The sequence below is a fragment of the Eulemur rufifrons genome, chromosome 7 (genome assembly GCF_041146395.1).
Source record: "Eulemur rufifrons isolate Redbay chromosome 7, OSU_ERuf_1, whole genome shotgun sequence".
In the NCBI taxonomy this organism is placed as follows: Eukaryota; Metazoa; Chordata; class Mammalia; order Primates; family Lemuridae; genus Eulemur; species Eulemur rufifrons.
The window spans coordinates 283,762,671-283,780,701 of record NC_090989.1 but is presented as its reverse complement, the minus strand read 5'-3'; the positions used below and the strand labels follow the sequence as shown (position 1 = coordinate 283,780,701).

The 18,031-nt window shown below is 61.8% G+C and overlaps 1 protein-coding gene across 2 annotated transcripts in view; it reads left to right on the top strand.

The window, feature by feature from the left end:
• The window catches only part of COL5A1 (collagen type V alpha 1 chain), a 153,850-nt gene that overhangs the window by 40,459 nt on the left and 95,360 nt on the right, over positions 1–18,031 (top strand). For both annotated transcript variants that reach the window (XM_069477046.1, XM_069477044.1), the window contains exons 2-4: positions 77–244; positions 8,855–9,068; positions 10,046–10,208. In XM_069477046.1, coding sequence (XP_069333147.1) covers positions 77–244; positions 8,855–9,068; positions 10,046–10,208 — 545 coding nt within the window. The remainder of the gene's footprint in view (positions 1–76; positions 245–8,854; positions 9,069–10,045; positions 10,209–18,031) is intronic.

Genomic DNA, 18,031 nt, shown 5'->3' with positions numbered 1-18,031 from the left:
TGGGGTGCTCCCGGGGCACTCCTGGGGTGCTCTTTTCCTGTCTGTGGCTGATCCCACTCCTCCTCTGTCATTTCAGCTCAGCCAGCAGATCTCCTGAAGGTTCTAGATTTTCCCAACTTGCCTGACGGAATAACGAAGACCACAGGTTTCTGTGCGTCGCGGCGATCCTCCAAAGGCCCGGACGTTGCCTACAGAGTCACCAAAGATGCGCAGCTCAGCGCGCCCACCAAGCAGCTGTACCCAGGTAAGGGACGCACGTTTCTGTGGTGGGTTTTGCACGAAGCCCCTGTCGTGAGTGACTCCAGTCGATTTCCCTGTAGAGAAAACCCAGTTCCAAAGGGGGGTGCGTGAAGCCCCTGCACCCTCCGCTTCCGGCACGTGTGTCTCCGGGTGCAGCCGGGCCGCCGGGACTCCAAGTGTGGAAGGAGATGGATGGTTCCCCGGGTCGAGGTTACGAGGGACCTCGGGGTCGCGGGAAAGGAAGTACTTCCAGATAGAGGCTTAATTGGGGGCAATGACACTAAGAGACACATGAATCACACACCGTGACTCCCAGCAGGGGAGCAGAGCCTTTTAATGAGAATCAATTGCCAAGCGCCCGATCTCTGCTCTTAATTATACACCTGGGCAGAAAGCCATGTTAGCGGGTAAGACGCAGTGTCCAGGTTGTCCCTGTCACCCGGTCGTGGGGCACAGTGTCACCCCCCAGCCCCACTCGAGTTAATTAGACCCTCTGGGCTCATCTGGGCACATACACAGTGAGGGACAAGCTTGTCCCCTGGCCTCGGCAGGTGCTGGGGCTTGGCCTAAAACAAGCTCCTCTTTCTGATTCAGACGAGACAGGGACCAGGGACCTTGGGCAGAGGAATTCTCTCTATGAGGTGTTTTTTAATTGTTAGAAGAGAGTGCACCATCTTTTTGGTGACCTGGGTGTGACCTCAACATTGAAGCCAGAGCTAGGGCAGTTTTTAATGAGTAATGGGGTCTCTGTTGATCACGTGTCCCCGCTGGGGCCCTGACGGCCACCCTCCTTGGTGGCTGTGCTGTTGCCTCCTCTGACCCTCCTGCTCTGCGCGCTCGTCCCGGACTGTCTTCTCAGCCTTCCTTTGCAAACATTGCGACTCTCAGGTTGTCTGTGACACCAGGGCCAGCTCTTTTCAAGGGTGTCATTTTGGCTGGACGATACAACTCAGGGCCAAGCCCCTGCCGTGCAGCTCCGCAGCCTCAGGTCTTGGAAAGGGCCACCTTCGGGAGCCAGAGTTGCCCTGGGCTGGGGACACCGGCCTTAGAACGTCCAAGGAAGGAGGACCTCTCCTTACAAAGACCTGCAGGGACTAGGTTTTTTCTTGCATCTGGAGGTGCGATTCTGAACCTTCTGGAGAGACTGCATCCTTTGGAATCGTGCAGTGAACCCTCCCTTGCATCTGGGCCTGGAAGTTGCACGATTTTCTGCCCCCGCCCCAGGCTTAGGATTCCTGAGCTAGAGCCTGGTTCCAGGGAAGGGCTCGAGAGAGCTGACGGCTAAGGCGTGGCTCGAACGCCAGCTGTGGCCCTGCCGGGGCGCACCGTGGAAAGGGGTCACCTGACCCTCGGAGGCGTCTCTCGCCAGTTTGCTTGGTCTTACCCAACACCTACTTCTGGGGCTCCGGCAAGAACCTTGCTGGCGTTTGTGTCCGTGTCGTCTCCTCCCTGCTGGGCCGTCTTGTGGCAAGAGATAGCGCAGGCTCTCAGGAATCAGGGTGATTGCTGGAGATCTAGGACAAACTGCTGAGTGGCACGTTGGGAATTTTTTTCAAGCCCGTGTTGTTTCCTGAGTCCTCAGAAGTGTTCAGCGTGCGCCTGCGGGGCCCGCTGGCAATAATCAGCTGATACAGCAGAACGGTCAGGACGTGCGGTCGCCTCATTGGTGGCAGGTGGCCGAGCGGAGGCTCTGGAACGGGCTGAGCAGGGATTTCCGTGGAGTCCCTCACGCAGGTCCCCAGTGCTGGGCCGGGAAGGACGTTCAGGGGACAGTGTTACGGACACGGGACTGTGACCTCGCTGCTTCAGACCTGGTGACCCCACCGAGGTCTGCTCCTTTCTGTCCCGACCCTCTGAGCACGTGGGCCACCGTCCTCTTCCCTGCTCTGATCCCTCCTGCCTGGCTGCCTGAGACGCTCCCTCGGCGGTGGGATGTGGACGGCTGTTTCAGATTTATCTGTTTGAAAACTGCTCAGCATGTGTAGCCAAACGCGTGGACATGGGCTGCCCCCCTCCCAGCCCTGACCTCCGCCCCCACCCACTCCCGTGCCCAGCGGCTGCGCGAGTCCCCCGTGACCTGGGCACCGGGGTACAGCCACAGACAGGCCAGGAGAGTCAAGGTTCCGCACGTCAGCAGTTCCCAAGGAGTCGCCCTCTGCCGCCCTCTGAGCAACTGAGGTTAAGGCCCTTAGCATTGCCTGCACGTGGGGCGGGACAGAGGCTAAAATTTCTCCCTAATTCAAGAGCTTTTCGAGTCTCCTTGGACCCAGTAATCTGGGTCTGAGATCCGCTGGACCAGGGGGCGTGACTCCAAGCCGCGGATTTTCCCAACAGTCGGTAGCGGATGGTCCTGATGCGCGTGGACCAGGCCGTGAGGACTAAGGCGGAGCACAGAGGGGCGACGTTGGGGTGGCCAGCAAAGCATGGAGGGCCGGGGCCTGCTCGCTTCTGGAGTGTGCCCCAGGCTGCCTGTGCTTCGGGGGACCCCTGTCCACCCCAGGAACTGTGGGGTGTTCCTTACATCTGTCAACTCAGCGCCGCCTGGGTATAATCACCTAGGATCCGAGCGGTCCCCTCGGAAGACGACCAGGGGAGGCCGTTGTCCCTAGGGCCACACCTGCAGCAGTGACGGCCGCCCACCCAGTGCTGCCTTCCCGGGTCCGCACCCCAGCCTGCCCCTCTGCTCCACGCAGCGACCTGGGGCCTCTCCCCTGCGTCTTCTCTCTGCTCATCTCTGTCCACACCCTCTCAGCCTTGCACATGCCCTCCTGCTCGGATCCCAGGCTGCGGTGGGGCAATTGCCATTGGCGTCCTGTGAGCCCACACCAGTTTCACCCCAGCCTCTCCCTTCACCAAGGGCTGGCTCCAAATCTGCCTCCATCCAGAAGGTCCCCTGCCCCTCACTGCACCCTCTGACCCCCCATCGGTGATGGTGGAACCAGCTTGTCCACTCTAGGCCACAGGACACTCTGCGGCTGGCCAGGGGACATAGGGACAAGGGAGAACAGGGTGCCAGCTGCACAGGCAGGTGATACGGGATGAAGATGCAGGAAGGGCCGAGGGCAACGTGCTCAGGCCTGGGCTGCGGCCCCTTCAGTGAGCTCAGCATCTGCTGACCGAGCAGCGGTTGTCACCCATCTCCCGACAGTAGGATGTGAGGGTCCCACCTGGCTAGGGGGTGGCCTACCCCTGGTCACCTGTGCAGTAGGAACTAGGGGTCCCACCTGGCTAGGGGATGGCCTGGCCCTGGGGACCCTGTGCAGTAGGAAGTGAGGGTCTCACCTGGCTAGGGGATGGCCTGGCCCTGGGGACCCTGTGCAGTAGGAAGTGAGGGTCCCACCTGGCTAGGGGGTGGCCTGGCCCTGGGGACCCTGTGCAGTAGGAAGTGAGGGTTCCACCTGGCTAGGGGATAGCCTGGCCCTGGGGACCCTGTGCAGTAGGAAGTGAGGGTCTCACCTGGCTAGGGGGTGGCCTGGCCCTGGGGATCCTGTGCAGTAGGAAGTGAGGATCTCACCTGGCTAGGGGGTGGCCTGGCCCTGGGGACCCTGTGCAGTAGGAAGTGAGGGTTCCACCTGGCTAGGGGGTGGCCTGGCCCTGGGGACCCTGTGCAGTAGGAAGTGAGGGTTCCACCTGGCTAGGGGGTGGCCTGGCCCTGGGGATCCTGTGCAGTAGGAACTGAGGGTCCCACCTGGCTAGGGGGTGGCCTGGCCCTGGGGACCCTGTGCAGTAGGAAGTGAGGGTCTCACCTGGCTAGGGGGTGGCCTGGCCCTGGGGACCCTGTGCAGTAGGAAGTGAGGGTCCCACCTGGCTAGGGGGTGGCCTGGCCCTGGGGACCCTGTGCAGTAGGAAGTGAGGGTCTCACCTGGCTAGGGGGTGGCCTGGCCCTGGGGACCCTGTGCAGTAGGAAGTGAGGGTCTCACCTGGCTAGGGGATGGCCTGGCCCTGGGGACCCTGTGCAGTAGGAAGTGAGGGTCCCACCTGGCTAGGGGATGGCCTGGCCCTGGGGACCCTGTGCAGTAGGAAGTGAGGGTTCCACCTGGCTAGGGGGTGGCCTGGCCCTGGGGACCCTGTGCAGTAGGAAGTGAGGGTCTCACCTGGCTAGGGGATGGCCTGGCCCTGGGGACCCTGTGCAGTAGGAAGTGAGGGTCCCACCTGGCTAGGGGGTGGCCTGGCCCTGGGGACCCTGTGCAGTAGGAAGTGAGGGTTCCACCTGGCTAGGGGATAGCCTGGCCCTGGGGACCCTGTGCAGTAGGAAGTGAGGGTCTCACCTGGCTAGGGGGTGGCCTGGCCCTGGGGATCCTGTGCAGTAGGAAGTGAGGATCTCACCTGGCTAGGGGATGGCCTGGCCCTGGGGACCCTGTGCAGTAGGAAGTGAGGGTTCCACCTGGCTAGGGGGTGGCCTGGCCCTGGGGATCCTGTGCAGTAGGAAGTGAGGGTCTCACCTGGCTAGGGGGTGGCCTGGCCCTGGGGACCCTGTGCAGTAGGAACTAGGGGTTCCACCTGGCTAGGGGGTGGCCTGGCCCTGGGGACCCTGTGCAGTAGGAAGTGAGGGTCCCACCTGGCTAGGGGGTGGCCTGGCCCTGGGGACCCTGTGCAGTAGGAAGTGAGGGTCCCAGCTGGCTAGGGGATGGCCCGGCCCTGGGGACCCTGTGCAGTAGGAAGTGAGGGTCCCACCTGGCTAGGGGGTGGCCTGGCCCTGGGGACCCTGTGCAGTAGGAAGTGAGGGTTCCACCTGGCTAGGGGGTGGCCTGGCCCTGGGGACCCTGTGCAGTAGGAAGTGAGGGTTCCACCTGGCTAGGGGGTGGCCTGGCCCTGGGGACACTGTGCAGTAGGAAGTGAGGGTTCCACCTGGCTAGGGGGTGGCCTGGCCCTGGGGATCCTGTGCAGTAGGAAGTGAGGGTTCCACCTGGCTAGGGGGTGGCCTGGCCCCGGGGACCCTGTGCAGTAGGAAGTGAGGGTTCCACCTGGCTAGGAGGTGGCCTGGCCCTGGGGACCCTGTGCAGTAGGAAGTGAGGGTCCCACCTGGCTAGGGGGTGGCCTGGCCCTGGTCACCTGTGCAGTAGGAACTAGGGGTTCCACCTGGCTAGGGGGTGGCCTGGCCCCGGGGACCCTGTGCAGTAGGAAGTGAGGGTTCCACCTGGCTAGGAGGTGGCCTGGCCCTGGGGACCCTGTGCAGTAGGAAGTGAGGGTCTCACCTGGCTAGGGGGTGGCCTGGCCCTGGGGACCCTGTGCAGTAGGAAGTGAGGGTTCCACCTGGCTAGGAGGTGGCCTGGCCCCGGGGACCCTGTGCAGTAGGAAGTGAGGGTCCCCCCTGGCTAGGGGGTGGCCTGGCCCTGGGGACCCTGTGCAGTAGGAAGTGAGGGTCCCCCCTGGCTAGGGGGTGGCCTGCACCTGATAATCAGTTTGGGATTAGAGGGCCTTTCTTCTCCCCACCTTGGCTCCCAGGTGTCTCCGGGGGGTGGACTAGCGCAGGGCATTGGAACCTTTTTTCTGACCGCAGTGAATGCAGTGACGCCTGGAGGCCACACTGGAGGTACCAGGACCACGTCCCCCCACTGGGGCTGCCGGGTGACAGCTTCCTCCCCAGGGCCCCTCACACAGCTCCGGCCCAAATCTGACACTGAAGCTGAGGAGTCTCCTGTGTGGTCCTCCCCTTGCCCCCTTAGATCCTGAGCCCTCGGCCCTGGCACTCTGTCCCCCTCAGCCTGGCACTGTGGGTTGTGCCACCAGGGGCCGGCAGAGACATCCCCTCCCAGGTTCCTGTCCCCCTGCCAGAGTTAGCCAGACCCCGACATCATGTCATGTCCCCTGTATCCTCTGGCCTCTGTCCTTCATCTCCCCCCATCGCACACTTTGCAATTATTTGATCAACTTATTTGATTATTGTTTTTGTCTCCATTGTGGAAATGTCACTTCCTGAGGACAGGGACCATATGTATGTCCTTGACTGTGTCTCCTTAGAGCCTGGCACACAGGGGACCAGAAGGTGCTGATTGATCACATGAGCAAATCAAGTGATCAGTCAATATGCCCAATAGCCCTTGGTTCAGTTTCATGGCAGACGCATTTATTAGGCTCCTCCTGTATACCTAAAACTGCTCTTGCCGCAGGGCCTCGGCGGAGGAGCAGGGCGAATGCCGTTAGGGGGTAACCGGGCCTCTCGCGGCGCCCACCCCTCCGCTGCGGCTTTCCCGGGAGCAGCGAGATTCGGAGTGTTCGGTGGCCGCCCTGCGCCTCCCGCGCCGCCCAGACCACGTAGATCATAGAGCGCGGCGGCGTCCCGGCTCCTGTCGTGACGCCTGTGGGCCATCTTTCGGTGACAATAAATCCATTGTTATTTTGCCAGGAGAGAGATTTATGTTAAACATAACTTATCCTTTTGAGTTTTATGTGAGCTGAGAAAATTTGTTACTGTAGTGATGTTCGAACTTGAGAAACAGCATCGTAATGAGCCGCGAGACGTGGCGGTTGGTGGTCCTCGCGGTGTGTCGAGCTGCGGAAATGAGCTCTCCCCTTTCCCTTCCTTCGCTGTTAAGACAGTGACTGTCGGACACAGCGGCGTCCTGGGCTGGGGCGGGAGCCAGGTGACCCTCTGCGGTGAGAGCGAGGGAGTGGCTAGCAGCTGCGCCGCCCACCTGGGTGTGGTGGGGACCTGGGTGTGGTGGGGACCTGGGTGCCGCTCCAGGTGGGACTCCGCCCTGGGCTGTGGGTGCCCACTCACTCAGGACCATGGGGGCATCCGAGACCCTGCCGCTGGCCTTGCCAGCCGGCGTCTCCACCGTGGGTGTGCACCGTGGGTGTACCCCCCCATAGGGACCCGCTAAGGCTGTCATCGCAGATTCCTCGCCCACTTGGAGGGACAGTGTGAAGCTGATGGCTGTGTGGCAATGGTGACCCCAATGAATCTCTTCCCCAACGGCTTCCTGCCCAGCAGTGGAGGACAGCTGTACCGGCTCCTTGGTGACACCTGCCTTTCCCTGGACGGCTGCATTGACCATTGTCACCCACCACTTGAAGCTGTCCCTCAGCATGGGGGATGGGGACCTTGAGCCAGGCCCACCCGTGACCCAGGCCTCTGCGGGGACAGCTGCATCATGGCTCTGAGCACAGCAGACAGACCAAGGCATCCGGCTTGTCCACACAGGGTGCCTGACCCTGAGCTGGGAGCCCTGGGCCTCGGGGTCAGCACCTCCGCGAGCGGGTTGGGACGCCCATATGATGGCTCCTCAGCTGTGGTCGCAGCCCTGAGGTCTCACACAGAGGTCTGGGCTGGGCTTTGGGGCCTGGTCTCCCTCTCTCCTGGCTCTCTGCCCCGTGTCCCACAGAGGGTGCCGAGGCCGCGGCAGGCCGTGTCCTTCTCTGCCCTCCTGGGAGCCTTAGGACGCTGTTGGGTGTTGGGGGGGTCTTTGTTGTCCCCTCTCCCAACAGGGCGTCTGCTCCCCGGCTCCCGTGGTGGGAAGCAGAGGTGGCGAGTCGCGCGGCCCCGCTGCACCGCGATTCCGTCAGCAGAGGGCGCCCTCGGATAGCTGCGTGCGCCACTGCGCCCAGCCCTGCTCTGCCGCTGGCAGGGGGCGGGGGCCTCCTGGGCCGTCTGGTTGACCCAGAGGGTGGCTCTGGGGGTGGATTCTCGTCGTCTTCAGGTCCTTCAAGCCCTCCGGAGGGTGGGCGAGTGTAAGGCGGCCCCGGCAGCAGGTCCCTGCCCTTTCAGTGTGCCCGTGTTGCCACCTTGCCGGGGCCCCTGCTCTGGCCGCTCTCAGAAGCACTGACTTGGCTGGGCGCTTCGACACCGACCGCGCTCCGAGTGGCCGCACGGCCGTGTGCCAGCGCCCGGCGCCTGGCAGGACTGCAGGTCACACGCAGCGCGCGTGGCTGACCTTACCCCCCGGGGCGACGCAGAGGAGGGGCCCAGGTTTCCTGGCGTGCCGGCGGACCGAGGGCAAGCGTGTGGCGCGGGCTCTGCCTTTGGTGACCTCCGACTGTTCCCGGCCCATGTTAGAGGGGCATTTCCTCCTGTCAACATACTAGGATTTTTTTTTTTTTAATTTTAAATTTGGATTGCAGTCTTTTGATTTATTTCTGCTTTTTCTGTGTTTTGCATGTTGACCGGAAATACCAAAAAGTGCGGTTCTAGCTGTGGTCTCGCGGCTGTTGCCTTCCTTCCCCCATCCTCCCGCCTTCCCCGTCCCTCCGGTCTCCCTCCTGCCTCCAGCGAATGCTGAATGGGTGGGCGCGTGGAGGATACACACGGGCATCAGAAACAGCCTCTGCCCAGAGGACGCGCACAGTCTAGCAGGTTCTAACTGGGGTTTCTGTGCAGATGTGCTGAGGTGCAGGAACTGAGAACAGGGTGCGAGGGCTCCCAGCTGGAAGGACCAGTCAGGTTTCGCGGAGGAGTTGCATTTGAATTGACCTTGGAGGGGGCTGGCTTGGCCGAGTGGCAGTAGGAAAGGGCTGCAGGAACAGTTTGATCAAAGCGCAGATGTGCAGCAGGTGGCTGTGTACGCCATGCGTGGCAAAGCTTGCCAGGTCCCCGAATTGGTTTGCCTGCAGAGAGCGTGGCTGGGCGTGGGTGGGGGCTTCCTGACTGCGCCCTCACCCCTGTCCTCTGCTGCAGCCTCTGCGTTTCCCGAGGACTTCTCCATCCTAACCACTGTGAAAGCCAAGAAAGGCAGCCAGGCCTTCCTGGTCTCCATCTACAACGAGCAGGGCATCCAACAGATCGGCCTGGAGATGGGGCGCTCTCCCGTCTTCCTCTACGAGGACCACACGGGGAAGCCCGGGCCTGAGGACTACCCCCTCTTCAGGGGCATCAACCTGTCGGATGGCAAGTAAGTGGCACGGGGGGAACCCAGTCCTCCTGCTGGAGGGGAGAGCAGGCTGACGCCCGCTGGTTGGATGTGGGCGTCACGGCAGGTGCGGTGGCACCAAGAGGAGAGGGTGGGGAGCTGGAGCCCCGAGACCTGGCTTATCCCCGTGGCTGTGGGGGGTCTTTTCTCCCCCCGAGTCTCTGTTCCCCATGTGTAAAATGCACTAAACGTGTCAAACGCGGCCGCTTTGCATCAGAAGGGACGTAGGAGGTGGTGACGCCCAGCGTGTTGCGGGCAGGATTGAAGGCACCCTCGATGCACACGTTAGACGCGGGAGTGGGTGCTGAGGAGAAACACAGGCACGTCTTGCCGGAATTCTCCGGTGGGTGCACACCCAGACACTGGTGGGTGACAGTCACCTTGTTCGTGGCGAACACATCTGAGGTCGTGGGTGACAATCTTTGAAGACCTCAAGGTCTTTGACAGGCTGTGACTCCTGTGTCCCTCGTTAAGGCTTTCCTGTAGATGCGCTGGTTCCACTGTTCCCGTGAAAACCGTCTTCTCTGCCGTTTGCATCGGGGTTCAGACATAGGACTTGTAGTCTCGTGCCAATGCCGGGACGTGCCGGCTGCCCCAGGGCTGTGCCGGCTGCCCTAGGGCTGTGCCGGCTGCCCCAGGGCTGTGCCGGCTGCCACTGGGAGCCCACCCTGTGCTGAGTGCCCCACACCCGTCCTCACACTTGGGCTTCCCGAGGAGCTTACAGGGTTCGCACAGCTGTCCTCATCTGGGGACGAGAATTCCAAGGTTTTCGGTGTTTGAGCAGATCTCCCCATGGCATGTGCTGCTGGGATCTGTGCCCGGACTCGTCTGAGCCCAGAGACCCGGCCGTGCCGCAGCGGGGCTCCCCCTGTGTCTCTCGGGGTCTGGGCAGGCCCCTGGGATTGGCATTCGGCACCGCAAGTCCCTCCTCACCCCCGGGGCTGTCCCTTTCCTTGCAGGTGGCACCGGATTGCTCTCAGTGTCCACAAGAAAAACGTCACCCTGATCCTCGACTGTAAGAAGAAGAGCACCAAGTTCCTCGACCGCAGCGACCACCCCATGGTAGACGTGAACGGCATCATCGTGTTCGGCACCCGCATTCTGGACGAGGAGGTGTTCGAGGTGAGAGGTGCCCGTGCCCCGCGCTGCCCCGAGGCCCGTCTACTCTGTCGGGGACGGGCTGGTGTTCTGACGTGGTCGCGGTGTCTGCTGGGCGGAAGCCTCTGCCGCTGTCCCAAGGGGTGTGTGTGGCCTGTAGAAATGGAGGGGCCAGACCTGCCACCGTCTGCAGGCCACGTGGGGGATGGCAGTGGCCACCCTTGTCCCAGGGGCCTGACGTGTGCCTTCTGGTGTCAGCGTGGGGAGGACACGGGGCTCTGGCCAGCCTTGCCCTGAGGCCTGTGGAAGCGCGACTTCCACTTTCCCGCCTTGGAGGCCGTGCTCGGAAGGGGGTGGTCATGCTCGGGGGACTTGGGGGGCGGAGCTGGCCACTGCGTGTTGCACCAGGAAGACCCCTGCCGACCCACCCTGGAGTGCCCTGACCCAGCAGCCTCCAGCGGTGTCCAGCCAGAGCCCTGCTTCCTGGGGGCTGCCTCAGAGCCTGGGGTCCGGGGGCCGGGCAGAGTGGGCTCTGGGGCCTCCACTCCAGCCATGGAGCCTTCGTGGCCTGGGGCTCAGCCTGAGGCAGTGTGGGAGCACCCTGTCCCACCGCCAGGACGCAGGTGACCGGTGATCCCTGCTGCCCAGGGGAGGGCCACGGAGTCATGTGGGGCCTCCAAGAGTCGGGTTCCAGGGCTCTGCCTCCTGGGGAGCCGGGACAGTGGTCCGTGCAGGGTCCGGAGACTGTGTCCCAAGAGCACTTCAGGGACTGATGCGCCCTCAGCTTGGGTTGGGGGCAGCCAGGACCCCCTGCTGGGCTTCTTTTCCTTTTACACAAATTGGGCTTTGCAGATGCGGGCTGCACCAAGGGCTGTGGGGCTCAGTGGGTTTGAAAACCACAGGGCTGGATGGTTTCCGAGGGCAATGCTGGCTCCCAGGTTTCCTCCACCAGGGCCCCAGAGACGGGACAGGGCAGGACAGGGCAGGACAGGGCAGGACAGGGCAGGGCAGGGCAGGGCGGCAGTTCCTCCTGGAATGCCTGAGAGCCGGCGTAGCTCCCTGGAGCCTCTGGCACGCGCGGCGGCGTAGGATGCCCTCCCTGCGTCCGGCCCTCCCTGTGTCATTTCTGAGGCAGGGTCCTTGGGGCTGTGTGTCTTGTTGGTGACTCAGGGGCCACTGGACAGGACATGGCGTTGGCTCAGTCTTGGGGCCCTGCTGCGGGCACGCGGTGGAGACATACGTGTGCTTATTCCACTTGTGCGGTAACGGTAGCGACGTCTGCTAGCGGGGACGGGGCGGCCGTTCCCCCTGTGACTGTACACGTGCGGAGGATGAAACTCCAGTCTCAGCTTCCGGAACATCGCAGTGGGCACCGCGCGGCGTCACTACGGCCGAGGTCAGCACAACCTGGGCTGGACGCTGAGCTCTGTCACGCGTTGGATTTGGGCCTGGGGCAAGCTGCCCAGCGACTTCTGCACCCTGACTTTTCCGTCTATAAAATGGGATCGTGAACGTGGGCACATCATGGAGCTGTGGCAAAATTTCGCGAGGTTGAATGCGGCAAAGCGCCGGCTGGCCGCCTCCCAGTGACCGGCACCTGGTGACAGGTAGCTGCGCTGCGGGTGCTGGTCCAGCGGGGAGGGGGGTGGAGCGGCAGGGCCAGTGGCCAATGCCGACGGCCCGGGAAAGACCAAAGCAGCCGCTGCTGTGTGGACACGGGTGGGCCCCCGCGGAGGAGGAGGGGTGGGTGGGGCTCCGCCAGGCCCGGCGCCCGCGGCTCAGGTTTCCAGCAAGCGGCAGCCTGGGGTTCAGCAGGGCGGGGCGGGCGCGTGGGGCCTGCCGGCACTGCCAAAGTGCCAGGGATCCAGACACACCCTCCGGGCACGCTTCTGACGGGACTTGCCCAGAGACTGGAATGAACCGCGGGACGCCGGGGCCGTCCTCGGCCGGGCAGGACGCGGCCTCCGTGCTCTCCTGGGGAGCAGGTGCTCAAAGCCGGCTCAGGGGTCGCGCGGACGGGGACCCGGTGCCACGTGTGCCTCTCGCTGGCGGGAGAATCTGGGCAAAGCAGGCGGTTTTGGCCCGCTCTCGCGCTCTCACCGTGGCACGTGGACAGTTTTCCAGCGTGAACCCGACCAGCAGCGCTCGGGCCTGGGCTGGGTGAGCTCTCCCACAGGCCATGAACAACCATGGGCAAGAAAATCTCCACGCCCACAGCCGCCACCGTGCAGGGAGGGGCAGGGCAGGGGAGCCAGGGCCACCCGTGCAGGGAAGTCTCCTTTCAATCCAGGGCTTAGTCAGGAACCAGCTTTGTGTTTTCGGAAACAGACACGAAGGCCAGATAGAGTGCTTGGCCCTTGGCACAGGGCGGGTGTGACAGTTTCTTTCAGTGGCCAGACGTAGCCAGGCAAGAGGCAAGGCAGCCTCGTGACAGTGGCCCTCCCCCTCTGCCTCCACCGGCCCCCACAGTGCCCAGCAAGAGGGGATCTCGCCCCTCCTCGCAGCTCAGGAAGCCAGCACCAGGGAGGCTGAGGGGCTTGCTGAAGGTCACCTAGCGAAACGGCAGCCGAGTAGGACCTTCTCCAGCTGGGTGGGATCCCGGCAGCCAGAGGCCAGACAGGACATTGGACCGGGGCTGCCCCAGTGGTGCCACGGTGCCTGGCCTTGCCCCGGGCCTCTGGCGCTCTGTCTCCGGACCCCTGCACAGGCCCCAAGAACACCTGAGTCCTCTGGCCCATGAGGTCTGTGAAGCCCTGGAACCTTCTAGGAGGAGCTGGAACAAGCTGTTTCAAGGGCTGAGGCTCCCAGGACTGTCCTTCTCGTGCGTGATGGGGACTCTGTCCCAGCATCCTCCCACGGCTGCGGGTGGAGCGTGGGCTGCCTGGCCACTGCCCCGGCGGACTCTGAGCTCCCCGTACAGTGCCAGCATTCCCGGAGGAGGGTCTGGGGTGGACTAGGCAGGGGACTGGGGGCAGCCAGGGCCTGGGTGCCTGGCCGCAGGAGGGCCTCTGCCGTGGGGCGCCATGCTGGAAGGATCCCCTGTTTGGGAGAGCCGTGACAGGAAGGGGGGCCGTGGAGGAGGACGAGGCTTCCCTGGGGACAGTCAGCCAATTCTGGGCCCGGAGCCAAATGTGCTTTTAAGCCGTTGAATGTTTCAAGGGGCAACAAGACCAAACAGACTGTAAACTCGCGCTTTCCCTGCAAACCCCTGGGTGCCGGCGGGAAAAGCGATGGCGTCCTACCCGGCGGCCGATGGTCTCCGTCTATCTGCCCTCGTTTCAGCCTGTGAAAAACAGCAAGTGCTTTACCTAATCCCTGATTCTCTTTTTCCAGGGGCCTGGCTTTTCCACTGACACGTTCTTTCCTGGAATTTCGCTCTGCAGGGCGGGAATGGGGCGTTTGCTGAGGGGGCACTTTCTTACCCACTGGGCGGGTCCGGGACTCCTCTGTGCGTGGGAACCGCCTTCCTGCAGCTGGTGAAGGCGTCAGAGGCCCAGGTCCGTGTCCCCACTCTAGAATCCAGGCCGGGCCCTCTGAGCCTCCAGATCCTTCTAGAAGCCCCCGTCACTCCCCTGCTTGTTGAGGGCTCCCCCGGGCTGGACCTGGGGACGCAGCATGGGAGGACATAGGCTCAGGGGCTCACGTCTAGTCACTGCTGCAACACATGATCATGGCTTGGTGGAAAACAACAGAGATTTAGTTTCTCCCAGTTCTGGAGGCCACAATTCCAACATCCAGGTGTCACAGGGCCACAGTCCCTTGGGAGGATCCTTCCTGCCTCTTCTGGCTCCTAGTGGCCCAGGTGTTCCTTGGCTTGTGGCCGCATCGCCCCACCCCCTGCCTCCATCGTCACTCAGCCTCTCCTCTGCTCCCAGTGTCTCCTCCCTGTGGCTCCTGTAAGGATACTTGTCATTGGGTTTAGGGCCCACCCTGATCTAGGATGTTCTCATTTCGAGATCATTAACTTCACTCTATCTGCAGAGGTCCTTATTTCCAGATGAGGTCTCCCATGAATACAGGTTCTGGGGGTTCGGTAAGACTCAGGTGCATCTTTTCGGGGCTTCCACTCAGCCCCTTTTCCAGACCAGCCTGGACAAGGATGCTCTGCGTTCTCACAGAGCATGTGGGCTTAGAAGTCGGTCTCTGGGCATGGCTGGCTGGTTTCCAATCCAGGCCTTTGCGTGGGCTGCTGGGTTGTGCTGAGGAGGTGACAGGGTCACTCTTCCCGGCTGGAGAGGTGGTCGGGGCAGCCCTGGGTGCAGCTCCTGGAGTGGATGGGCGACCAACTGGTCCCCTGAGGCCACTGCAGGTAGAACAGGGAGGTGCGTTTCATCTCTGGTTCTGGTCCAGGAAGGCCGGGCCAGGGGGGCACGTGTGGGCCTGGCCCGCTGCCTCACACAGGTGGCTGGGAGCAGGCTGGGCTGGTGCCAGCGACCTAGCTCAATGATCCGTGTTGAGGGAAGTTGCTGGCAAGCAGCTGCAGAAGGTTCCTCACCCAGGGGACCCAGCGAGAAGGGGTCCAGGGAGACCCCACAGAGTCAGGCTGGCTGTGGGAGCCGGCCCCTCCTGCTGCCTGGCCCGAGCGGGCTCTGAGTTTGTCCTGTGGAAACCGTGAGCATCAGGCCCGACTCCCAGCTGGCCCCGTCCGTGGGTCATGCCAGGCTTGCAGTGGACGTTCTGATCGGAGGGTCTCGAGGGGACGGGCACCACGGGGCTCTGGGAGGGGACCCGCAGCGCTGGAGAGTCACAGGAAGGAGGGCATCTGGAGCGGGCAGTGTCGTGTGGGCGGCAGAAGGTGGAGGTCAGTGCCTTCCGGGGGGGCAGGGTGTCCCTGCAGAAGGGGCACGTGGCCGAGCCTGAGCCTGGGAGCTGCCACTGCTGGCTGATGGGCTGGGGGTCCTGCCGCGAGAGTGGGGCTTCCTCCTTAGCACGGAGGCCAGGGGGGTGCTGGGGGCCACTACAGTCGAGCCCTGGCCCTCCACTTGCCATTCCTATGGCCTTGGGCAGCCTGAGCTCAGCTTCCTCATCTAGAACATGGGGATGTGAGGCCTGTGGTCTGGATGAAAGGAGGGGAAGCCTGGGAAGCCCTTCCTGCAGGGCCCGCAGCTTGTGCCAGCATTGCCAGCCTGTCACCCTTCAGGGAGATCACACATGCTGTGCCGCGAGCTGTCAGCTCCTGACCACACCTGGGGGGTCGTTGTTTATTATTATTGTAGTTATAATTCTCATCAGCATTTTCATCATCACCCCTGCCTTGCTGCTGCTCTGTTTGCTGGGTGCAGTTGTGGGGGAGGGAGGGGACCACCTGGGGGGCAGGGAGAAGAGCTCCCAGAGCGGGTATGGCCCTGCCATGGCCACGTGCCTCTGGGGCAGGACTTGCTCAGTCTGCCCTTTGGTGCCTCGAGAGAAACAGCCTCCATGACCTTGGACAGTCAGCTCGGGATCTGTGTGCCCCACTTTTCCCTCATTTTGGGGACACCTAGAGGAGATAGCCCAGGGGCCAGGCGGGTAACGCCCTGTTCGTGGGACTGGGTGTGGGCCTGTAGCACATGTGCCCCCGTGTATGGTGGTGAGGATGATGGTGATGGTGATGGGTGTGGTAGTGAGGATGATGATGGTGATGATGGTGGTGGAGATGGTGGTGAAGGTGGTGGTGGGTGCGGTGGTGGTAATGGTGATGGTGGTGATGGTGAATGTGACGATACTGATGATGGTGGTGAAGATGGTGGTGGGTACGGTGGTGGGATGGTGATGATGGTGGTGATGGTGAATGTGACGATACTGATGATGGTGGAGATGGTGGTGAAGGTGACAGTGACGTTCGCTATGGTGGGTATGCTGCTGATGGTGATGGTGGTGAATGTGATGATGGTGATGATGATGGTGATGATGGGTATGGTAGTGAGGATGAAGGTGATGGTGATGGTGGTGATGGGTATGGTAGTGAGGTTGAAGGGGATGGTGATGGTGGTGATGGGTATGGTAGTGAGGATGAAGGTGATGGTGATGGTGATGATGGGTATGGTAGTGGGGATGAAGGTGATGGTGATGGTGATGATGGGTATGGTAGTGGGGATGAAGGTGATGGTGATGGTGATGATGGGTATGGTAGTGGGGATGAAGGTGATGGTGATGGTGATGATGGGTATGGTAGTGGGGATGAAGGTGATGGTGATGGTGATGATGGGTATGGTAGTGGGGATGAAGGTGATGGTGATGGTGATGATGGGTATGGTAGTGGGGATGAAGGTGATGGTGATGGTGATGATGGGTATGGTAGTGGGGATGAAGGTGATGGTGATGGTGATGATGGGTATGGTAGTGGGGATGAAGGTGATGGTGATGGTGATGATGGGTATGGTAGTGGGGATGAAGGTGATGGTGATGGTGATGATGGGTATGGTAGTGGGGATGAAGGTGATGGTGATGGTGATGATGGGTATGGTAGTGGGGATGAAGGTGATGGTGATGGTGATGATGGGTATGGTAGTGGGGATGAAGGTGATGGTGATGGTGATGATGGGTATGGTAGTGGGGATGAAGGTGATGGTGATGGTGGTGATGGGTATGGTAGTGGGGATGAAGGTGATGGTGATGGTGGTGATGATGGTGATAGCAATGGGAGAGGGGATAGTGTTGATCGTGGTGGTGGTAGTGATGGTAGGAATGGTGTGATGTCATTGTGGTGGAGGTGACGGGGGTGATGGTGGTAGAGGGGACGGCAGTGACGGTGGCAGTATGGTCGTGGCTGTGGCCATGGTTGTGCTGGGGGATGTGGGTTGGCCTGGGCAGTGTTCTGCAGGTGTGACCCCATCCGGTCCTTAGGATGCTCCCATGAGGTGGATCTCATTACCGTCTTTTACCTGCAAATGGGGCCTGGAACCATCAGTTCTTTGCTTAGGTCCTCTTGATGACAAGGGAGGGGTGAGCGCTCTGGCCACCTGTGGTTAACACGCGTCCCTGTGCCAGCTTCCTCTGAGCAGCGGTGCCCGGGGTGGCCTGGCTCCCTCCCACAGGGCTCGGGGGTGCATGTCCCTGTGCTCAGCGATGCCCCATGTTTGGGGAACACTGTTTCTGCAGGGTTGCTGCCCTGAGAGTCTGGGTGCAGAAAAGGATGGAACAGCGTGCTCATGCGCTGCCCCGGTGACAGGTGTGGACCTTGTCCGTGAGGACCATGCCCTTTAGATGATGGTGAGCCTTTGAGGAGGGGGCTGTCCACCTGTCCCTCAGTCTGGAGATGGAGCCTTCCCTTCTCAGTCAGCTAAGCTGACCCTGTAGTCGCTGTGGCCAGCTTCAGAGTCTGCGTCAGCCACCCTGCCCCACGTCTGTGCCACCCGCCCTGCGGTGGAGACACAGGGGTGGCATTTTGCAGCCTGCCACCCAGTGCAGTTGTGAGTAGCCTCAGCCCTAGACGTCCCGGGCTGGTGGCCGCAGGTGAGCCTTGGACTGGGACTGGAGGGGCCGGGCACACACATGTGTACGAGGGGGACATGCAGGATATAGTTGGCAAGCACGTGAAAATATTTCTGTAACACTCATGTTAATAGTGTCAAACTGATTCTCAGACTCCACGGGGGCTCTGAGCATCATGGAAAAGATTATTTAGACCTCCTCTGGCTTGAGGCACTTTGTTTTTCAATTTTGTGTGACTTATGAATGAAAAATATCAAAGCAAAATTGTAAATGTGACTTGTTAAGGCCCATGAGAGCTGGAATGGGACAATCTGGTGGCCTCTCACATGCGAAGCCCTGAGGACATCAGGGAAGTGGCTGGTGGGGGTCCCCGTACACCCAGCCAGTCTGCCCTGGCCATGTCTGTCTTAGAGCCCAGCAGGCCCTGGGCCGGA